This window comes from Mustela erminea, chromosome 1 (genome assembly GCF_009829155.1).
Source record: "Mustela erminea isolate mMusErm1 chromosome 1, mMusErm1.Pri, whole genome shotgun sequence".
In the NCBI taxonomy this organism is placed as follows: domain Eukaryota; kingdom Metazoa; phylum Chordata; class Mammalia; order Carnivora; family Mustelidae; genus Mustela; species Mustela erminea.
This window is the reverse complement of record NC_045614.1, coordinates 205575825-205600256: the sequence shown is the minus strand read 5'-3', so window position 1 is coordinate 205600256 and position 24432 is coordinate 205575825. Positions and strand designations below refer to the sequence as shown.

At 38.3% G+C, this 24432-nt stretch overlaps 1 protein-coding gene across 4 annotated transcripts in view; it reads left to right on the top strand.

The window, feature by feature from the left end:
- The window catches only part of GRIK1 (glutamate ionotropic receptor kainate type subunit 1), a 390887-nt gene that overhangs the window by 235878 nt on the left and 130577 nt on the right, over nucleotides 1-24432 (top strand). For all 4 annotated transcript variants that reach the window (XM_032353659.1, XM_032353668.1, XM_032353662.1 and 1 more), the window contains exons 2-3: nucleotides 13086-13253; nucleotides 16730-16987. In XM_032353659.1, the coding sequence (XP_032209550.1) occupies nucleotides 13086-13253; nucleotides 16730-16987 (426 nt within the window). The remainder of the gene's footprint in view (nucleotides 1-13085; nucleotides 13254-16729; nucleotides 16988-24432) is intronic.

The following is a 24432-nucleotide window of genomic DNA, read 5'->3' as shown; positions in this document are numbered from 1 at the left end:
AGACTCTAAATCCTTATGAGTAAGAGAGTAAATTACATCAATAACAAAAACAATTCTATCTCAAAATATTAAAAAATGACACAGGACAGGAACAAGTAATTTAAAATTACAGACATACAAACAGGTAGCAAATAAGTTTTAAAAATTAAATTCATTCATTTTCAAAGGCATGCATATTAAAGCAATAGTAAGTACTTTCTGCTACAAACTAAAGTCACACAGGTTCTTGGGAGGTTGCAGTTCAGCTGGACATTTCTACACAGTGGATAGAAAGTACCTATACAAGTTAGCTTTCCCTTGTGCATGGCAGTTTATTTTTTTTAAGATTTTATTTATTTATTTGATAGGGAGAAGAGAGAGGGGAGACAAGCAGGCAGAATGGGAGAGGGAGAAGCAGGCTTCCTGCAGAGCACGGAGCCTGATGCAGGGCTGGATCCCAGGACCCTAGGGTCATGACATGAGCCAAAAACAAAACACTTAAGCCCTGAGCCATCCCGGCACCCCAGCACCGAAGTTTAGTAGTATTTAACGAAAGCTTAAACAGTTTATAACTTAGGACCTACTAAATACATTTCAAGGTATTTTTGTTTCTCGTGGCAAATGTCAGTCGTAATAAGATTTATAACAGTGAAGAATCAGTACCAACTTACATGAATAAATAAATAAATAAATAATGATGTTGATTAAGGAAGCTATGCTATATCCAATGAAATATTACACAACCACTAAAAATCAAGCTTGTTTTCAGGGGGAGATACCTATGGTATAATGATTTTGTGAAAATGCCAGAGGATAATAAGACAGTATCATCTTAATTATTTCCAAAAAATTCGGGTATATATGGGAATAAATTGGAGGGAAAAATCACCAAAGTATTAGTAATAATTGTTTCACACCAGCACAATTATATTTTGTTGTGTTTCCCTTTCTTTCAACTTTTGCCAAATTTGTATGTTCCTAATGAAAGGGTCCGTGGACAAAAGGACAAGACTGATACAAAGTGAAGGTCAAGCAAAGCTTTATTTCGTGCCAAGCATCGAGAATCAAACTGACCGCCCAGGGCCATCTCTTGCAAAGAGGCAACCCCTTTCATCCTCACAGACTAACTTTTGTAGAGTAAAGGCCATGTGGTTGAGCCTGACCACACACACAGGTGGCCAATTGAATTACAATTCAACCTATAGTATTCATTTGAACTAGCCTATCACTCTGGTCAGAATTGGCGCCCAAAAGGCAGGGCCCACATTTTTGGGTGGTTAGGGAGGTGCTTTCCTGATTGGATGTCTCCACCTGGCTTGGCTTATCCTTGGCAGGTAGGGGGGTAATACATGTGCTTTCACTGATTGGCCGTTTCCACCTGGCCGTACACGTCCTTGTATCTGGGCTCCGTTATCTCTGTCCAGCTTGACATGTCCTGGTATCTGTGCTCCGTTATTGGGGCTATTTGGCCATATTTCACCAGTTCTGTTTCTAAGCGCTTTCCTCTTGGGGGGAAGGGGCAGGTTCAATCTAAGTTTACTGCATAAACAACAAAATGGCTCACTCTGGCTAAGTAGGCCCTTACACTTAAAACAAAATTATTTAGAACAGAAAACAATGTTTGCTCACATAGCAGAGAGGGGTATCCATTATGGGAGTTCGCAGATACAGAATATTTAAAATATATATGTCAATGACATATATGTAAATGAGAAGCAAAGTGAATTTCCAGAGTTTAGTACTTTTAAAATAAGTGGTGCACACTTCCCAAAGTTCCAATTGGTGGCATTCAATACACAGATCCCTCTATGACATAACATTTAACTGTGCTTTATTTTTGATCAACTTGTACCTTCTCTGGACACACGTAATAGTCAAATTTATCTCTCTTTATCTGGGACCTAAATGTTTCACAAAGATTTTCTCTGAGAAGTAAGTTCCATTGAGCTTACTTGTTATTTATGTCAGTGAAAACTGTTCATTTTATAGTGTTGGACCTTAGAATGTGACTGTGAGCAAATCTGGGAGGGTATGCTCAACTCAGATACCTTCTGAACTAGCATACTTGAACAGTAGTAAATACAGAATCTCAGTTTGAGACTCTTTAAATGATGAGGGTCATAGTAAACATGTGAGTGCTTAAATCAGACTCTAACTCTTTTCCGTGTTCTAAAACACTATTGTCGCCTAGTTCACCATTTTTAAGTCAGTAACAAAAAATTGTATAAATGTATCAAATAAATATACAGAGGTTAAAAAAACTGATAGAGAATAAAAAGAAAGAGAAACAATGTAACAAAAGACTTTACATTTAAAAAATTTACATTAAAAATAATAATAGGGGCACCTGCGTGGCTCAGTGGGTTAAGCCTCTGCCTTCGGCTCAGGTCATGATCCCAGGGTCCTGGGATGGAGCCCCGCATCGGGCTCTCTGCTCTGCAGGGAGCCTGCTTCCTCCTCTCTCTCTGCCTGACTCTCTGCCTACTTGTGATCTCTGTCAGATAAATGAAGAAAAAATCTTAAAAAAAAATAATAATAATAAAATAAATAAATATTTGCATTAAACGTCAAGGACTTACATTCTGTCAACAACATATGTTTGAGATGATTGATTGGGGCACCTGGGTGGCTCAGTCAGTTAAGCATCTGCCTTGGGCTCAGGCTTGATCCCAGGGTCTGGGATTAAGCCCCGTCTGGGGCTCTCTGCTCATCAGGGAGCCTGCTTCTCCATCTCTCTCTGTACTCTGCTCCTCCTTCTTGTGCATTCTCTCTCTCTCTCTCTCACTCTCTCAAATAAATAAATAGCATATTAAAAAAAAGAAAAGATGACTTTTTCTGGGGTACTTGGGTGGCTCAGTTGGTTGAATATCTGCCTCTTGATTTCAGTTCAGGTCATGGTCTCAGGGTCCTGGGACCAACCTGGGGGCGGGCTCTGTGTTCAGCAGGGAATCTGCTTGAGTTTCTCTCCATCTGCCCTTCCTTGCCCATACGTGTGTGCATGCCCTCTCTCTCTCTCTCGAATAAGTAAATAAATCTTTAAAAATAAAAAAAAAATTAAAGATTACTTTTTCATAAAATACAGATCACCTTTTGCTTAGATTATTTTAAAATGGAAAAAGCAGTAAAAATTGACATTATAAATCTAATACTAATTTTTCAAAAAGCAGTGTCACAATCAGAGAGTTTAAATTTCCGATTAAGAGCCCCGTGTCTAATTTTTCATTAAAATGAGCACCAAAACAATATTTAAGACTGCAATTATTTTTGTCAGTCCCAAAGAGAACAGGTCACTGGGTCAAACCTTTCACACTGTGTGTTTCTCAGGATAGAAATTCCACTGCATACACTCGTTACAAGGAAAACATCCTATCATCAAATGAATGAGAAACCATGGCCTGCCTGGAGTCAAATTGCTTCTTTATTGTAGGTTTTCTGAGACACTTTTATATGTTATTGTGCAGTGTAGATTTCCAAAAAGAAATGATCCTAAGCAATGTTTCCTAAATGTACTTGACCACTGCACTTCCTTTTGTGTGTGGCATCTCATGGGTAACTTCTGTGCACACACAGATTGGTAAATACTACTCTGTCAGAGCTGTGAACTCACTTCCATTTGTTCTGGCTTCAGACAACAGCTCTCATCTTTAGCAGCAATATTTCCTTTTCAGCAGGGAGAAATAGCAGAAATGGCGGGGGAAGAAAACTAGACAGTTGTGATAAAGTGTATTACATGACTTCAAGAACTACAAGTTGTGAATTTGACATATTCCATTCATTTAATGAGTAGAAAATGAAATTTGAGCCTTTTCCTATGAATATGTGTCATTTAAATGAGGTGTTACAAGCTTACAATCTAACTGTTCTCAACAGATGTGAGAGCAATCACAGAATTTCATAAAAGTATGAATCCTTTAAGCAATATTCCTGGTTCCTGCCTGAAATCTGCAGTTGAATAGGAGATGAGCCATTCCTCTAAGGTGTTAAGGTGCTGGCAGCCTGAGGAAAGTGAGCCTTTAAGAAAGAGTCAGTTTGGAAAGTGCTTGGGGATCATGCACCACGATTGTCAGGAGAAAGGAAGCAATCACTGCTGAAAAGGCTGAAAGAGGAAATCAGTCAGTCTCTGTGTACCTCAACAACCACCCTCCCTCTCTCCAGCACTCTCATAAGCCTCTCTGACATGGCATACTACTATTCCAAGTATGCCAACACACGATACTAAGTATGACAACATATTACTTCATTAGATGAGGTGTTAAGGCAGAAAGAAGAGATTCAACTCAATTGAATAGTCATTATTTGGGAACAATGGACTCTGCCCAAATCAAGACATTTAGTCCCAGCAGAAGGCAAGGATCCATAAACATCATCCCTACCTTCAAAGGATGGTTAGACTCCCAGCTTGTGTTTTTACACCAAAATGAATTCCCCAAATATGCACTGGATTATATGTTATCAAAAGAGAGGGAAGAGTTCACCTCTCGCTGGAAGAAACAGAAAAGACTCCACACTGGAGGGGACAAAGAGTGGGCTTCTTGTTCTGTATGAGATAGCGGACTTCTTTTAGGAATAGATTCCTTTTCTGTAATCTCTCACCACTCTACGGGAAGCTCTGCTGATGGCATGAACCAAGTGCTCCCATCTTTGTGTCCTCCACTGCTGCCACCGTAATCATAGATATCAATAGATGGCAAATAACGTTTGATGAATTGAATTAAATTGAATATTGAATATCACTAGAAGAGATTACCTTTGGCTTTGGATATATATATTTTTTTCCTTTTTTAATGTGCAACTCAAATTTATGAAAAGAAATTACTGGCAGCATGTGTTAAACTGCCTGTCACCCATAGCCTTTCCCTTAACTGGCCTTTCCCATAACTGTTACCATCTGAAGTGTCTCAGGAATTCCTTACTCTAAAACATACTGTCATTCCTACTGAATTCATGCAGCTCTCTGAAACATCACAGAGAATTTGGATGTGGTTCTTGTATCAGGGGTGACATCAAACCCCATTCCCTCTCTTCAAAGAATGCCAATATCTGAAGACACTTTTAGAAGTTTTGGGCAACAGCTAGACCACTGAGGCTACAGCTTTGTCCTTAATCAAGACTACATGAAAGGTAAAAATTCAGCTACTCCTTGTTCATTCATTCTCCATTAGGTCAAAGAACACCTACTTCCCATCCAAGTTCATGTAGCATGAAATCTTTACCAAGATTATATCAGTCTCCAAAAGTAAAACAAGAAGAGGTGAGCTGAATGGGAAGGAGAGTTTTATCTAAGGGAATCTTAGAATATAAATGTGTAGCCTTGAAATTAAAGGTGCAGTAAATATAGGCTTATAGTAAATTGCTTATGATGTAATAAACTAGAATTATGGATGTGGCAATAAAGAGAGGCAATATAATACTGTATATTTAAGGAGCAGCCATCAGCAAAGGAATAGATCAAATTGCCATCTTGTTTTCTGTTGATAGCTTCTGGAAAGGTTATTATTCCCCAGGAATGCAAAACAGGAGTCAACACTATTGAGCTTTCCATTTCTTGATTGCCAGCTAATAGTTTTACCCTTCTTTCCTGGATGACTTCGCAGTTTGTCACAATGGGTACAGAACAGCTAGTTAAGGGAGGAAGAGAGGTTTATTAGAATATGTGTAATAACAAAGCTTGACCCTGTCATATAAAGACTAAGACAGGAAAATGTAATTAACAAAGAAATCCAGTGTGTTGTGTAATAGAGTTACTTGCTTTATTTGCCAAATCAAGGCAGAGAGCTAAAGGTTGTTAATTGAAATATTAAATAAAGTAACATTTTACAAAGGAGAATTACGGCAATTAAGAGCATCCACTACTGAAATTTTCTTAAGACAGTTGTGATACTGTATTTTTCCTGCAGTAACAAATGGCAAAACAGTGTGTGGCTTAAAAGCAATAGATTCCTATTCTTTCACAGCTCTGGAGCCCAGAAGTCCAAAATCAAGTTTTTAACAAGGTCCAACTTCCTTTGAGGGCACCAGGGAAGACTAACCTACTCAAGCCCCTGGTGGCTCCAGACATTCCTTGGTGTCTGACTCTATCATTCCCATCTCTGTTCTCCATCTAGTCTTTCCTGGGTGATGTCAACCCAGGCTTAGGGCTTTAAATACCACTTAGCCATAACCTTCGGTGATGACTCCCAAATCTCTAGCTCTAGACCAGACCTCTCCCATAAAATCCAAGCCAGTACAGGTGACCTCCTAGTTGACATCTACGTTCAGAGTTGTAATGAACAGCACACAGTACTTATGCTCTAAATCAAGAACCCACTCTTTTTCTTCATCTCTGTGAATGGCAATTTCAGACCAAAAGCCTGATGTCATTCTTGATTCTCTTCTTCACGCTTACAGTTGAACTGCAAGTCCTGCCAGATCGACCTTCAATTCTTATTTAGAATTTGGCCAGTTTTTGCCACACCCCCACACTGCTAATCTACACCAAACCTTCATCATCAGTTATGTCAGTCATCACAGTGCCTCTGGTTATAGTCATCTGATATTTATAGTGGCTTTGGTAACAGATCTCTGCTTTTTCTCTTGCTTCTCTCCTCACTTCAGGCCATTTGTAGTACAGAAAATGGGGTGAGATTTAAGAACCCAGTGCCATGTGTGTCTCCTTTGCTCTCACATGACTACCAACTCACAATATTTCTGGTGTGGACATTTCTGGTCACCAAATGGGTAGGAGTTTTCCCATACCAAGCAATTCTCTTAGATATCAGCTAGGTACCCTACAATTTATCTCAGTTCTGAAACTGCCTAATTGGAGAGAGTATTAATGACGTCACAGGACAAGGGCTCAGTCCCATGAAACTGTTTCTGCCCCCTTTAGATACCAATTGCTAGTGGGTCCCCAGGTTACCCACAACTGCTGCCTAATTCAGTTGCAAGTCAAAGGTTTCTATGACTTCCTCTTCCTTGGATTTGATAATTTGCTAGAGCAGCTCACAGAACTCAGGGAAACACTTATATTTGTCAGTTTATTAAAGGATACAGATGAACAACCAAATGAAGAGATATGTAGGGCGAGTCTTAAAAATGGTACCAAACACAGGAGCTTCTGGTCCCATGGAGCTGGGATATGTCACCCTCCTGATATGTGGATGTTTTCACCAACTTGGAAGCTCTCTGAACCCCATCCTTCTGGTCATTTATGGATGCTTCATTACATAAGCATGATCGGTGTACCCATTGGCCATTGGCTATTGGTTTTACCTCTAGCCTCTCTCCCCATCTTGGATGTCAGAGGATGCAACTGGGAGTTCCCAACCCTCTAATCATATGGTTCTCTGATCTGGGCAACCAGCACCTTAGGTGGGAATCCCAAATCACCTCATCAACATGACAAAAGACAACTTTGTTGCTCTTGTCACTTAGGAAATTCTAAGGGCTTTAAGATCTCTGCACCAAAAGAGAGAATGGAGACCAATAAATATTTTTTTATTATAGATCACCGTGTCACATAGGGTGATCCTTTTGAAATATGTCTCTACTCCACTCAAAACCCTCCAGTGACTTTCTGTCTTACTTAGAAAAAAATCCAGGGTCTTACTATGGCCTATGAGGCCCTCTGTGATATCTCTAATCCACCCCTATAACTGCCCTAAGCTCATCTTCCACCAGCCCAGGCCAGACTCACCCACCTTCATTCTCATAGCTTCTCAAAATTAACACCGTCCGTTCACACCTTAGAACACCGGGTTCCCTCTGACTGGGATGCTCATCTATCTGTATCTTCAGGATAGTTTCCTCATTATCTGCAGTGCTTACTTCAAATTTATGCTCTCCATGAGATCCTTCCTGGCCTCCAACCCTAACATGTCAACGCCCTTCTTCCTTGATCAGCTCCCCTTCTACTATATAAACTCCAAAGTCAATTTCTGTCTATTTTGTTTACTGTTGTATCCCCAGCAGCAGGTAGAGTGTCTGGCTTGTAGGAGGCTGGCATTTTATAAATAAATAGTTAAATGAGTGAAGGAATTAGTAAATGATAATAGGAGTTCTCAGTAGAGTCATAGACATGACACACACAATCAGTTGAAGTAGAAAAAAAGAAATTAACCTAAATATATGTAAGGATATAAGGTTATTACATTTCTGAATAGTATTATTGTAAATGTATTATTAGGATACAGTCACCATTACAAGGTAAGTCAAGTCAGAACAGTGTGTTCCTTTTACAGAAATGAGAGTCAATGTTATTATTTTCATGGGGTTTTTTTTTTTTTTTTTTCTGTCTCATCATGGATTCCCTGGTACACCGGACCTTTGTTTTTCTTAAATTCCTTTTTGGAGAAGGGGGCAAATCTCATGCTTCCCATTCATCATCCAGCACAAGCTGTACCTAGAGGGAGCAGGGGTGGACATAGTAGGCAACAGCAGAACTGCTTTTCTTTTCATTATGTGCCTGTAACAAGGGCCTCAATTTTTACCAGGTTATAGTCACACTGAGTTTGATGGGGATACCTCCCCGCTTTACAGAAAGCTAGTGACTTCCCAGTTCTCTTTTGTCAGGGTTAACACAGATTTGTCAGGAAAAACATATGTATACTCCAGAGTCATACCGAATAAATGCCAAGTGAACGGAGTTAAAATGTCTTTGGATGAACGTGACGACATGAAAGCACATGAGGAAGCAGGTTATAAAATACCCTTGGAACCTGAAAAAACTCAGTTAATCAATCAATCAATCAATGGGACCTAGAGCCAAGCTGGGTCCTTTGCAAATGCAGATGACTTCTGGACTACATCCCTTGACATTATGATTGTGTACAGGTGGAATGGGATCAAGGAAATGTTTGGAATCCATTACTTTGGGTTTACCTTAGGTATCTTTTCAAACAGCCCAACAGTCAGTCTTAGCCTTGACTTTGCTTCTGTCTAAGCCCTGACTCCCTTTTCCCTATATTGATCATGTTTTTGACCCAACAGTAGGTGGGTTTGTGATTCTGACCAAATTCTCCTGGAAGTCTCGAAGGAATTATGTGACACAAAATCACAAGTTCTCACTTGCACTCCCTGTGCCTACCACTATCCCTTATCAAAGGCAACCTGTTATTTGTGCAGGAGGTAGCCATCTCTTATTTCCATCTATTTCTACGTGATCACAAAACAAAACTGCCTGTCTTAGCCTGACCTTGTTGGTACAGGATCTACCCAACAAAGAGAGAAACACACCTGTGGTGATGGAACTCTGCTATCTAATTCTGTATTGAGATTTCAAGTGAGTTTTTTCTCCGCTTACCTTAAACCACGCTATGATAAATTTAGAATCCTGTTGGAAGAGAATTTTACATACATAGATATGATTTCCACTAAAACTGTCCATTTCAAATTTCAAAGCCCATTGGGAAGAAGGAGGAGGAGGAGGAAAAGGAGCAGGAGGAGGAGAAGAGTATCTTAGCTCTGGCCGCTGTAACAATCTCACAGACCTGGTGTTAAATAGACACTTAAACAGCAGACACTTATTTTTCACAGTTCTGGAGGCTGGAAAGTCTAAGTCAAGGCATTAGCACAGCTGGTGTCTGGTGAAGGCCTCCTTCCCAGCTTGTAAACAGCTGTCTTCTCTCCTCTTCTTTTACATGGGAGGTGAAAGAGAGAGATTCATTGACCTTAGCAGAAAAGGGAAAGGGGGACAGGGCAAAGGGAGGGGAACATCAGACAAGAAAGAGGAACAAAAGAAGGAACCAGGTAGGAATTCCTTCTTTTGAAACCATGGGACCCACATGTAAAAATGACTGAGTCCAGAAGGTGACTACATGGAGACCCAAAGACTTGATGCCTCATTGACAATGAATCATGGAACACTACATCTAAAACTAATGATGTACTGTATGGTGACTAACATAACATTAAAAAAAAAAAAAAGGAAAAAGAAAAAAAAGAAATGTCTACTTGACAAGCCCACACCCACAAGTTAAATAAAAATCATGCACGTGTCTCTCTACTCCTATGAAAGACTCTGCAAATCAGTGTTGTCTAATCTGAAGTTATGAGGAGGAGGAGAGAGGAAGTGACTAACGCTTATAAGCCTGCTCCCTTAGGAGGAACTGGAATGGCTCCCATCAATAACTGTCCTGTCTCTATCAGATTTCACGTCCCTGGAACTTCCTCCGTTCTCTGTATGCCTCACTTCACTGCAGGTCTTTGGTATTCAGCAGCAAGCCTTCCTGAGGGAAAAAGGAGAGTGTGGTGGGACGTTGAGCTCATGACAACATTTATAATGCTTGTTGGATGCCAGAAAGAAAGAAAATTGCCCCCACATGACAAAACAGAGTTCACCTACACACGACATACACATAATAAAACACATACATATAATAAAAACATTCTCATTCTCTTAAACTCAGGAACATTCAGCTTTATGTAAAAAATGACTATGTACCCAAGGAGTAATTTTGAGGTAAGCAGGCAGTTCTATAACAACTGTTAGTCCCTTTTTATCCATGTGTACTAATACTAACTTAATTCTGGGAGATGATTGAGGTTTCAGGGCACCATCCATGCATTAGAACATTTCCTTTACAGAGAAATCCTCTTAAGCAAGCAAGTATTATATACCCACACTTAGAGATGAAAGACATCAGAAATAATTTGATAAAGTGAAAATACATATATATATAAATCAATTATATACAGTTCTCTATATGATAATCATGTGACCTAATTCCCTATAATAAACATTGTGTTATATTTAATGTATTGATTAAATGATGATATATAGTATAATATAACATGTATTTAAAAATCTATGTATAGATTGGAGGGTCAAACACCTCAATTTGTCACAAACAAGGCTTGGGGACTTTGAATAAGGTAGGCAACGCATGTCTGTCTCAGTTCACTTCTTCATGCATAAAAAAAGAAATACTACCTCCTATATGGAATGTAATAGGGCTTAAATGAAATATCACCAAAGAACTATTTCATAGTAACTTTCTTCCAAATATTTAAAATTCCTTCTTGAAGAGGAACTAGGTGGACCCAGGTCCAAATTTCAGAACTTCTGATTCCCATTCTGGGGTGTATTTCTTCCTACCGTCTGCTTATGCGGATGATTGGTGCTTACATTTGAGCCGAGGACTGATTGACTCCTACATAGCTACAGGCTGAGCATCGTAAGAGACTTTGATCTCCAGAAAGATGGTGATTCTGAACAAGATACATTCTCTTCCTAAGGGTTCTCACCTTGTGCTTGAGAAGATAAACAGATTTTTTTTAAATGGTAATCTTTATTGTGAAGGGCCTAACACCAAGGACTTTCTGAACTTAAGTCTGGGCTATTCTAATTGTGGATCAGCTTGATGTCTCTCTTCTTCTTTTATCTGAGCTTATCACCTCACTGTGGAGCACACACTTAAAAGTCCTCAGAAAAACAGAGAGTACCCCCCAAAGGACTTTGCTTACCACTGAGAAAAAATCAAACAAGAAAACAAAGTCACAGAAGAGCAAAATTTTTCCTAACATGGATTTCAGAATGAGTGTCCAGTAGGAATCTGTAGGTAAAGGTTAGCATGGTCTCATACCATAGTCACACAATGTTCACCTCTGGTCTCTCAGAGAACAGGGAAATGATTTCTGCATGAATATCATCAGCCCAAAAGCCAGAGACATTTCCAAAGGAAGCCAAAGTAGTTCCTTACAAATCTTCTCAGCTTTTGCAACCTGACATTGTAACTGATTATTCAACAGAGAAAGTCAGTTGAGCAGGAAATTGCAAAATAATAATAATTAATTTTATAATTAATAAAAATTATAGATGTATATTTGCTTACTAGTCTTTCAAAATAGGATCAAAGTCCTTTCTTTGAATTAGAGTTTGCTAATTAGAGTTCTTTTCCTAAGAATACACATAAATCATACAGGTGCCTGTGACCTATATTTGGGATTTTCAGTTTTAGGTTCTTTGTTTTTGTTTTTGTTTTTGTTTATTTTGTTTTTGTTTTTTGAGCATAGAGAGAACTTGAAGCACTTGCAAATCAATTTGGCATAGCCGAGTTTGGAAAAAAACCTACATCTGACCTTTGGTAAGGAGTCCCTCAAGGATAAGGGCTAGTTACAAGAATTCAGCATTTCACCGGTTCCAGTTAATGTTTTATTCAGGGGAGATGAGGAGTGTTGGTCAATCAAGGAATAAGATAAGTGCAGGTCAGTTAAGAGAGCCTCTACTGTGTGTCCTGTATCTATTGATAATCCCGGGACGACTCTTTTTAAGAACATTAAGAATGCACAGTTAATGATACTCCAATTACCTCTATTAACATCACCATGGCAAGCAAAGTCAGAACTGAATTCTCCAATGAGGCTTTAAGCACTGGTGTTTTGTACTGCTGCTCCTTTGGAGATGCCCCAGTTTGAGTATCAAAGTTTTAGTGCATGTTCTTTCTTAGGGGAGCAACGCGTCTTTGGAGACAGGATGCAGGATTGCTTTGAGGCGAGACCACAACAGTTTCTCAAAACAAAATGAACAAAAGTTCTTTGTATCTGCCTGTGTACTTTGGGAGGGCCTGGAATATGACCCCAGAATTCTGAGCCAGAGAAAAAGAAGCAATGTTTTTTATTTTGAAAAATTTAGGTGTATGTATGTTTCATTTTGACCCCACTCAGCTCTCTGACTGATTTTTCTAGAGTCAAAAAGGTCTGCTTTTGAATCGAAAGAGCTTCATTCTGAGGAAGGATTGTCCTGCCAGATACAGCTCGAATTTATGTTTCAGTCAACCAGAGCGTGATTCATGTCCAAACTGTAGAAAATGACCCTCCACCACATTGTCTGTTATACCGGACGTGGTACTAAATATTTGGATACATTGGCCATCGGAGAGGTGACAAACAGTCCAGCTTTGGATTTGAAACGTTAGACATACGTATGAAGACCTGTTTATGGGCGGGAGACATGTGCCGACAAATTTTGACAGTGGATTTGGAATCTGTTCTGACCATCACTAGGTTTATTTGGTGTGGCGGGGTGGGGGGCCGGGGGGCTTCTATGTGAATCACTGATATGCTTCTTTTAAAAAGTACACAGGAATGATGTGACTAATGCTTCTCATGCATCTCTTTTGCTTCTGCAGGAGGGATTTTTGAAACTGTGGAAAATGAACCTGTTAATGTTGAAGAATTAGCATTCAAGTTCGCAGTCACCAGCATCAACAGAAATCGAACCTTGATGCCTAACACCACATTAACCTATGACATCCAGAGAATTAACCTTTTTGATAGTTTTGAAGCCTCGCGGAGAGGTAACTATTTTCACATTCTTAAAAGCTTCTTTGGGTGATGTGTCTGCTCTACAAGTCACCTTTTCTGCTACCTGCCCTTTTTCATAGTGGACGTCTTTGTGTAAATGGGTAGTAGGAAATCTCGGTCCTCGATGTCACTGTCCAGTGCAATCTGAACTATCCTAATGGATGTTGGCCTAGCTATGCTTTCTGGGCCATTCTGATTAGCTCACCCTTCAGTGCCCTCTACTCTATGATTAACTGGTTCAGCTGTGAACAGAAAATGTCAAGCTTGATCTGTTTTTCCTTCCTGAGCCTGAGATACCACCATGAAATTGTACAGTGCAGTCAAATAAAACTTGGTAGAAGGTCATATCCACCGAAGATGTGGAAAAGCCCACAGCACACATAATTCACATCTTAAATTTTAACAGGTTATAAACTACTAGGTTTACCTAGCATTCTTCTCAACTTTGTTCATTTAAACTGGTTTCCACAATATCATAGAAATGTAAAAATTAAACCAATGAGACAATCTCTGCATTTTTTTTCCTGGTTCTCTTTTTCTTCCAAGTAGAAGACAAGATCCTACAAAATAATCTAATTTGTATATAGGCCAGGCTTCGAGGTCTCTGTCATGGAAAGAGCCACTGGGATTGTGGGGTTTGTTTAGACATCCCCCAAATACTTCCAAGACAACTCTGGAGCATAGTCACATTCAGTACACTTGAAACTTGGCCTCTAACCAGGGAGGTGTTGAGACTCCATGCAGGTGTTGGTGTGGAAACCAAGGCTGCCCCATACCCCCAAGTACAGGGGGCTCTTTCCTTCATAGAGGAATGTTCGCCCCAAATAAATGGAATGCAATGAACACCGTGTTTATGTCGATTGCCAAGTAACTAATACTGGTATTTCCACATAGAATTACCTCAGGATCATAAGATGTGTGCACTTTACATACTCTTCTGCAGGATTGTTAGTGTTCTTTATAAGCAAAAGGTAAAACTTGTTTCGTAGGAGCACAGATTAAAAGCATATGTATAACGATTCTTCTTTTTTTTAATTTTTTTTTTTTAATCTATGGTGCAACCTGAGTGTAAGCACATTTTCTTTTTAAAGCTGGGGGAAGTTGCAGATACTACATAAGTCAGAGGTGCCTACGAACAATTAATAAAAATTTCTATTTATACTGTACTTCGAAGTTATCGTCACATGAATTATTTCTGTGGGTGAGATCTTGCTTTTTCTCTGCCTCTGTCTCTTGTCTCTGTTTCTGTCTTTGTCGCTCTGTATTTCTGCTTCTCTGTCTGTCTCTGTCCTGACTGTCACGCATGCAAACATTGCTGTGCAAATACCTTAGAAAGGCAAACACATTTAACAACACTTCAACCCACATAAAATTGAAAGCTTTTTTATAGTCTCAAGTATCTGCCATACTTGTAAATTAAACACCCCAAAGCTTCTTAAAATGGGTAATTTGCTGGCAAACAGAATTCAAAAAATTGATTTTCTGTCAAGTCATATTAGCATCCCTGAACTAAATATTAGCAGGAATCTTAATCCATTGCCCATGTTAGACAGAATAGCAGTTCATGTGCTCTCATGCTCTCATTTTATCTTACCAGTGAAAACATATCCAGAAAATAAGCTTCTGAAGACAATGGCAATTTATGCTTACGGCTCTTAATGCAGAAAATTATATATCTTCATACGTCAGGTAGCAATTCAGTAAAAAGAGCACAGTATCAGAAAGTTTTCCTCGTGAATGACTGTCAACATTTACAGTTACATAGATATTTGCAATACAGCTTTCAAAATTTCATTTATTATTTTTTCTCAGATAATTTTAACAAATTATATATATATAATTCTTCTACTTATAAATTTTGTTATTATTTAATTCAAATATTTAATCATCTCTTGGCAGTCCCAAATTCCTTTAAATTAATATTAAAATATAAACTTGAAATGCTTTTAAACTTACACATAATGCCAGCATAAATTTATATCAACATGAAATTAGTAGACACTATTTTACATGGTTATAGAGGATAATCAGTCCTATCATTCTGGAAGGGAATTTGCTTAATATGTATCAAGTAACTTAAAAATATCATACCATTTAATTATAGCTAAAAATCTACTCTAAGAAAGCATATATGTGTGTGTATATATATATATGTATGTATATATACACATTATAGCACTTTTAATATTATAGCACTTTTCTTAGTTCTTATATTTTTCTTTCATGTATGTGTGTGTACACATACACATACATATACAATATAAGAACTAAGAAAATATAAGAACTAAGAAAAGGGCTATAATATTAAAAGTGCTATAATATTAATTATAAATAACAAAAATTAAGAGCAGCTTAAATGTTCAATAGCATCAGAAATAGTTAAATAAATAATGACATGTCCATGGGATGGACTATTCTACAGATGAGAAAAATATACTTCTGAAGACTTTGAGGGGACTTGGGGGAAAGGTGTGCTTTTAGTATTATATTCAGTGTTAAACGAAAAAAGCAATGTATCAAACTGTATCTGTATAATGACTTAATTTTTTATAAATTGGAATACCAAAGTACAAATAAGTATTTTCCCAAAGGTGATGGAATTACATCTTTTTTTTCCTTCCTTACACTTTAAAATATTTTGAATTCTTTCAATGAATGTATAAAATCTTATAATGAGAAAAATAAATACATTTTATAAATTCATTTTTAAGTACATATTGACTTGATTTTGTTAGACTACATGTTGGCTAATGTTGAGGTAGGGAGAGGCCTGACCTTAGCTGGGCCCCTGGGCTCTGGTACAGACCCTGTGGCCCTGACTCACTCCATTGTCTATGGTATTAGTGGGTTGGACCAAGTGGCTTCTAAGAGCCCTTTAAACTATGCTCTGCTATTTTTCTATAATTAATTAATTAGAAATCAATATCACTTGATATTCTTTAGCAGTTTTTCGATAGCCTGGAAGTCATTTCTGAGTTTTGGGAAGATGGAAACTGAAGTACTTTGCAGCCATCCAGAGAATCGTTTGAATTCTCAGACCACCTTAATATCCTCATTGACAACCAGCCATAAGACAGAAGTTCACTCACATGAAATTCACTTGGGAAATGTCTTGTAGAGCAGCTCTGAGCACCCCTGGGTTATGCCATGCCAAGCAAGGGATATAGACCCCATCTGATTGAAAGTAATGGTGTGACACTAGCCACTCATTTTTGATTGCCCAGAACTGGCCCTGAGATGTGTTGTTAATCAGGTCCACATTCAATTCTCTCAATATTTTACTATCTTGGGGATATTGGAAGTTGGATTAAGCATATTTTCTCAACGTACAGATGGAGAGTAGAGAAAAATTTCTAATAATGAAAATAAAAAGAGGGATCATGAAGGAAAGATGAAATTCACAGCTCTCTCTTTCTCTACCCCCCTTCCCCGCCCTCCCTCTGCACCCCTCCTTCTCTGTGGCGACTAGCCTGTGACCAGCTGGCTCTTGGTGTGGCTGCCCTCTTTGGCCCGTCCCACAGCTCCTCTGTCAGTGCCGTGCAGTCGATTTGCAATGCTCTCGAAGTTCCACACATACAAACCCGCTGGAAACACCCCTCCGTGGACAACAAAGACTTGTTTTACATCAACCTGTACCCGGATTATGCAGCGATCAGTAGGGCAGTCCTGGATCTGGTCCTCTACTATAACTGGAAAACAGTGACGGTGGTGTACGAAGACAGCACAGGTATGGCACTTGTGCAAGACCTCACCTGACCATGTCGGGTCTGAACAAAGGGAATCCAGGTGTTCTAGAAACATTAACTCATCAGATGGAATGCATGAAAATGAAGCTAACGGGGTCTTCTAATTTAGGAATTTCATGTGTCACCATGTCCGATTCCTTTGGATCTTTCTATCGTCATACTTGGGGGATTTGTTTTTGTTTTATTTTGAACTTTTAATTATATTACACATAGGACTGAGATGAGAGATAGAATTTTATTATTTTATTTTTTGTGACTGTATTTTTTATTATGTTCAGTTAGCCAGCATATAGTTCATCATTAGTTTTTGATGAAGTGTTTGACAAATATCACCATATTGATATATGTAGTAATCTAATCAGAATATTAGGGGCGCCTCGGTGGCTCAGTGGTTTAAGCCTCTGCCTTCGGCTCAGGTCATGATCTCAGGGTCCTGGGATCGAGCCCCACATCGGGCTCTCTGCTCAGCTGGGAGCCTGCTTCCCACTCTCTCTCTCTGCCTGCCTCTCTGCCTAGTTGTGATCTCTCTCTGTCTATCAAATAAATAAATAAAAATCTTTTAAAAAAAATGAATATTAAAGATGTGATCACATTTCTCCAACTCTATTAAGACTGTGACAATGACTCCATTCCTAAAATAATGCAAAGTTGGAAAATGACCATGAAGTATGCTTTCAACTTGCTAAGGAACTATGTAAATGTTATATGTTAGACAAGTTTCTAAAGTAGGTTAACCAAGAGGAATCTAGTTAGAGGTTATATTGATAAAACTGACCTTTTCATAGGAAGAGGACTAAGAACCCCCAGAAAACAACCTCAAATAAAGCTTTCCTTGTTCCACTGCTTATTTTAGGATGCAGAACAGAACCCTGATGATTAAAGCCCCCATCTCTCTAGGCACTTTCTCCCATTCGCCTGCATTTCAAGTTTCTTTTCCTGGCATTTTCCTTTCTACTAGTCATATTTTGAAGTTTGTTGGAGCTGAGGCTCCCTTTTATACAGTTAAATTGCCATGCTGGTGACTCTCCTTTGTCAAGATCTTCTAATTTGAAGCTATTCACCAACTTGCCCTTTTTATCTCCATTAACTCTGGCACTCCATTAACCCATTAACCTTCCTTACATATCCCCAACTTCATCTGACTCTTACTGAGTACGGTTGATACAAAATGTTACATTAGTTTCAGGTAATTCAACAAGTTTATATCCTATGCTATTCTCCCTACAATGCAGCTACCATCTCTCACCATACAATGCTTTTACAATACCCTTGACTATATTTCTTATGTTGTGCCTCTTATTCCTGTGAGTTATTCATTCCATAATGGGAAGCCTTTACCTCACTCTCCCCTTCACCCATTTTGCCCATCTCCCCACCCATCTCCCCTCTGGCAACCTTCAGTCTGTTCTCTGTATTTATGGGTTTGTCTGCTCTTTTGGTTTGCTCCTTTGTTCATTTGTTTTGTTTCTTTAGATTCTACATATAAGTTAAATCATATAGTCTCTGTCTGACTTATTTCCCTTAGCATAAGACCTGTTAGGTCCATTCAAGTTGTCACAAATCTCGTTCTCTTTATAGCAGTGTAATATCACAGTATTTATACCATATCTTCCTAACCCAGTCATCTATCAGTGGACACTGGGTTGTTTTCATATTTTAGCCATTATAAATACTGCTGCAATAAACATAAGGGTACATGTATCTTTTTGATTTAGTACTTTCATTTTCTTTGGATAAATACTCAGTAGTTGTACTACTGGATCATATGGTATTTCTATTTTTAATTTTCTCAGGAATTTCCATGCTTTTTTCTATAGTAGCTGCACCGATGTACATCCTACCAATAGTGCATGAGGGTCCTTCTTTTCCACAATTTAACCAACACTTACTGTTTTTTGTCTTTTTGATACTAGTCATTCTGACAGGTATAAGGTGATATTTTATTGTGGTTTAGACTTTCATTTCCCTGGTGAAGAGTGATGTTGAGGATCTTTTCATGTGTCGACCATCTGTATGTCTTCTTTGGAAAAGGGTCAATTTAGGTCTTGTGCCATTTTTAATTGGATTAAAATTTGGTACTGAGTTGTATAAATTCTTTATATATTTTGGATATTAACCCTTTATCAAATATTTTGCTTGCAAATGTCTTTTCCCATTCAGTAAGTTGCCTTTGGTCCTGGTAATGGTCACTTTGCTGTGCAGACTTTTTTTTTTTTTTTTTTTTTTTTTTGTGTAGTCCCAGTAGTTTATTTTCGCTTTTGTGTCTTTTACCTGATGAGATGTATCCATGAATATGTCCAACTCTTCTTTTCTGAAGCTGGCCCCTTACTATGCATGATCCTCCACACAACCCCTAAGACAGTGAGCTCCCTCATTCTGCATGATCACAGTCAAATATTATTTCTTCCTTAAAGTCCTCTGAGACCACCAGTTCTCAGAGGACTTTAAGGAAGAAATAATATTTGACTGTGATCATGCAGAATGAGGGAGCTCTCAGTTCAATAGCACTTTAAAAATATACGCATTATATTATATGTTTCAACTACCTGTTTGCACATCTAAAAGACTAGGAATTCCTAAACATTGGACTTTTTTTTTTTTAAAGATTTTATTTATTTATTTGACAGAGAGAAATCACAAGTAGATGGAGAGGCAGGCAGAGAGAGAGAGAGGGAAGCAGGCTCCCTGCTGAGCAGAGAGCCCAATGCAGGACTCGATCCCAGGACCCTGAGATCATGACCTGAGCCGAAGGCAGCGGCTTAACCCACTGAGCCACCCAGGCGCCCAACATTGGACTTTTATCCTATTCATTTTTATAATCTGCCACCTAGCACAATTTTGGCATATAGGAAAGTACTTAGTAATAACACTTAAGAATAAAACTTTTTACTTTTTGCATATATTTCCTCCAAGAATTAAAATTAGCTCATTTCTTGATCTACACATTAGGTAATAAGGTTAAGAAAATTATCAGTGAAAATTAATAAAGCAAAGCACTTACAATATTTTTTAATAGTATTTCATTTTCCACTGTCCTTTTCACCAAGCAATAGTATGTTTTACTTCTTAGAGTATGAATAGTAAGCCTTCTCTATTTTTCACTAAACTTTGGTCCCTTTTTTCTTTTTTTTTTTTATATATATAATTTTAACCAACATGGGGGCTTAAGTGGGTTTAAATGAAACTTTGGTTCCATTTTTAAACTGTCAGATAAAAGTGACTGTTTTGGCTGGAAATATGCATTTATGTATTTTCTTATACCTCATCTCATTTTAGAAAGAAGTGAAGGTAGGTGATTGGATATATAACTTATAAATGTTACGTTCAAAACAGTCTTACAGAGAAGAATAAGCCACAGGCAGTCATATTCTTAAAGCTTCACTTGCTGCTGGGAAGAAGAAACATACTATCAAGTGAATTGCACAGCATATTTAAAAGGTCTTGGGATGGAATATTGTGATGTTTAGGGGTGGAAAAGTTTTCTCTTCCTCCCTTCCTGGATCTTTAGCTGCTCAAGCAATTAAACTGACACGAGACAGATTAACAGGAGTAAAGCAAACAAAGTTTAATAAGATGTATACCACCTGTAAGGATGGAAAGACCCAAGAAAACTTAAGTCACTCTCTGAAATAGCCAAAGCCATCACTTCAAATATCATCTTCTGCTAAAGACAGAAGATGTTGGGGGAGGGGAGTCAGTAAAGGGAGGTTATCAGGAAAAGCACAGTGAACAAGGATAAGGTTTTTATGCATATTTAAATCACTGCCTTCTCCTTGGAGAAGAATTTCTAGAGATTGAGTCATGCCCCTCTTCCTGGTAGAGAGAGAACACACCCTTACAAATGAAGATTTCCCTTACACGTGTAAACATCTCTTATAAAAGGGCAACATCCACTCAGATTTCAGGGCTTCATCTGTGTCTGCTGTTGCTTAAAAACAAACATCTTGGGGCACCTGGGTGGCTCAGTGGGTTAAGGCCTCTGCCTTCCGTTAAGGCCCTGCCTTCCGCTGGGATGGAGCCCTGCATGGGGCTCTCTGCTCGGCGGGGAGCCTGCTTCCTCCTCTCTCTTTCTGCCCACCTCTCTGCCTACTTGTGATCTCTGTCTGTCAAATGAATAAATACAATCTTTGAAAAAGAAATAAAATAAACATCTTATATTAATCCCCGAAGAGACCCATTTTGGACTGGCAAATTCTGCTCCCCTTCAGTTATAAATGTAAGTGTAATCACATCTTCCATGTCGCTTACCTTTGTAAATAGAGAATTGCACAAGTTAATAAAGTCTCACTGTTTCTTATTATGTAGTACACTCGATAGTACAAGTTTTTCTCACTACTTCTACAACTCCAGCAAAGTAGGGCCATCCAAAGGGAAAGCAAATTAATGAATGTTATCAAAACTTTTAGATTTAATTTAAGAGCTCAACTAATCTGTTACAGATTTCAAATTGAATTTAGGCAAAATATAATTTGTAAAAGGATAATGCAAAAATTGCTGTCTTAACCAACCTTCTGATTTCAGGTGAGCACTCATTAAGTGATGGGAATTTTGCACAGGAGGACACTCAAATTACCGTTTCTATCATTTTTTTTTACAAGAAACTGAAATCTGCTTTCATCCCTATTAAGTTCACCTGAGCCCTGTTGCTCAATACATACTTGCTAAAGTTGAAAATCCCAAATGAGTCTGTATGTTGTGCATTAAGTTAGAAATGATTCATGTTAAAATGATTTTGCCCACAAAGAAATTAAAAATGTAAATGAATAATCAATTGAGCTATTAAATTGGAAGCCAGAGAGTAAACAGGTCAACTGAGATCAATAAAAGTAGACATCTTTTGCCTTTGAGTGGGTTTAATACTGCTTGACTCAGGGTTTTGGTTGCAGTAATTATCAAGCCATAAAAAGGAGAAAACTTAGTAAACCTGAAGGAAAAGAAAGGACTTAGGTGTGCTCAGCACCCACCTTCACACCAGAATTAAGTACCCATTAAAGAACACTTTATTGGGATTTGTTTAGGAGTTTGTTAAATAGCCTGAAGCTAGCACAGATGTCTGGGGGACCAAATGGCCCATGACTCCCATTGAAGTCAAGGGGAGTACTGTGCTTGTCTCTAAGGACAAAATTCAATTCACTAAATACTAGCAGGCAGAATTCTGTCCTCTGCAAGTGAGAATGTAGAAAGACCCTGGAGAACTGTTGGGGGAATGAAGTTCTGTTTTGCTTCATCTCTCTCTCTCTCTCTGCTGCCTGGATGTTCTTCCATTAGTCACCTACTTCTCTCTGATTCCCACATTCAGAGGTGACCTAAGGCAATGAGAAATGGCTGCTCATTGGTCATCCCTTCTGCTTCATTAGACCCCTGGTAGAATCCTGGCTTCTATCCCTCACACACATCAGAAAGAACTGAGAAGCTGAGCACCAAATGCAGTGTGGAGGATATTCAGCAATTTCTGCTTTTTCAAGGCCAATCTCAGTGAAATGTAGCCACAGCTAGTGGACTAGCAAACTTTATTCTCTAAAGGGCCAGATAGTATATAGCTCAAACTTTATGGATCATAGGGTCACGATGACTTCACTCGGCCAACGTAGCAAGAAAAAGCTATAGGGAACATGCAAATGAACAAGTATGGTGTGTTCTGATAAACCTTTTTTTATTACAAACAAGGAGGTCCGTGCAATAGGATCAGTGTGAGAGGGGAAGAGTAGTGGGAAAGTAGGTCGGAGAAATGCACCGTATCAATAATGGTGGATTTTACAGACCACAGGGAGAGCTTCTGCTTTTCATGAAATAGGAAAACCATTGGACAGTTAAAGCAGAAGAGTGACATGATCAGGTTTACATAATAAAAAGATCATTCTGGCTCTTGTATGAATAATACAGGCAGGTAAGGGTAAAAATGGGTAGCTTCCAGAAAAAAATCAAGACAACTGAGGAAGGTAAATAAAAGAGGAGTAAGGAAGTGTCAGTTTCTAGAAATATTTAAAATGTTGAGCTAGCATAATGCCCTGAAGAAGTGGAGGCTGGCTGAGAGAGAAACAGAGGAGTCAAGTGTGAGTCTAAACTTTCTAGCTGAGCCCGTGGAAAGAGTTAACCTCATTTGAGGTAGGGAAGGTTATAGATGGAACTACTTTGGAGGAATAAGGATGATAGCAGGAGTTTGTTTAGTCATAAATATGTAAGTTTGAATTTGTAATATCTACTATATTCAAATGAAGGTGATGAATAGGCAGCTAATATATAAGTCTGGAGTTCAAAATGTGATGTGAGGTGGAGATACAGATTTGAGAGTCCTCAGCATATAGATGAGACTAAATAAGGCCATCAAGGAAATGCATTCCAGCCAGATGCCTCTAGCCCTGAGTTCACAACACATAGTCTTCAAGAGATTTTTTTTTTTTATCCATGGTTGCCCTAAGTCATTTTTCCCAACATAGCAGAGCCATGAGATTCCTAAAACACAGCCTACAATAAAGAACTATTAACTATTATTTGAAATATTATCTCAAAGATTTAGGAAGAGGATTAATTTGAAATAAGGTTAACATACATAAAAATGTTAGTGACTGGAAAAACAATAATTTCAAGGAGAAAACACAAGAGAAATGACAACCACAAACATCACAATAACTAAATTCTTGAGTTCTGATTATGTGGTACACACTCTTTGAAATAATTTATACAATTAACTCAGTTAATATGCTCAACCACTCTATAAATAAATAAAATAACAGCTCTTGTGGCTGTATGGCTGAATTTAATAGTGACTTGGATTTATTATGTTTATTACCTTTCCCTCCATCTTCCCATAGAAAACAGAAAGAATATATTGTCCAGAACCAAGCATTTTAACAGAAGCCTAAAATTCTGATTTGAAGAAAATTAACATTTTGCTATAAGTGTTGTCCAAGCCAAAATGAAAGATATTCAGTAAGCAATCAGTGCCAAATAAAACAATAAGTCAATCTTTTCCCTTTCAGCAATCACAGCTCACCCACTGTGTTATGATGACCATTCTTGCTAGCCAGAACTCTTCTGATACCCTCCCATAATTCCACCTGAAACAGCTGAGGGAATAGAAGTCCTTGTCACTCAGAACCAACAAGATAATAAATTATAGCTCTTTTTTTTTCCCTCTATCCTCACTCTTTTCTACCCTTCTTATCCACCCACTCCAGTCCTCTGCCCAGAACCCTATTCAGATTTTCAAAATTCAATTTGGATATTGCACAGAGGTATATTATTTTTAGCTACCATTGATATCAGCAAGAGTTCAAGACTGAAATACTCTGGTTGAGCTAACTGCAACAGAGTTCATCTCAAATATTTTGACTAGATTCTTCTTTGAGGTTCTTTGATCAAGGGACACAATTTTTCTTTTGGGAAGTCTCTGCCTTTTTTTTTTTTTTTTTTGGATGCACTTTTG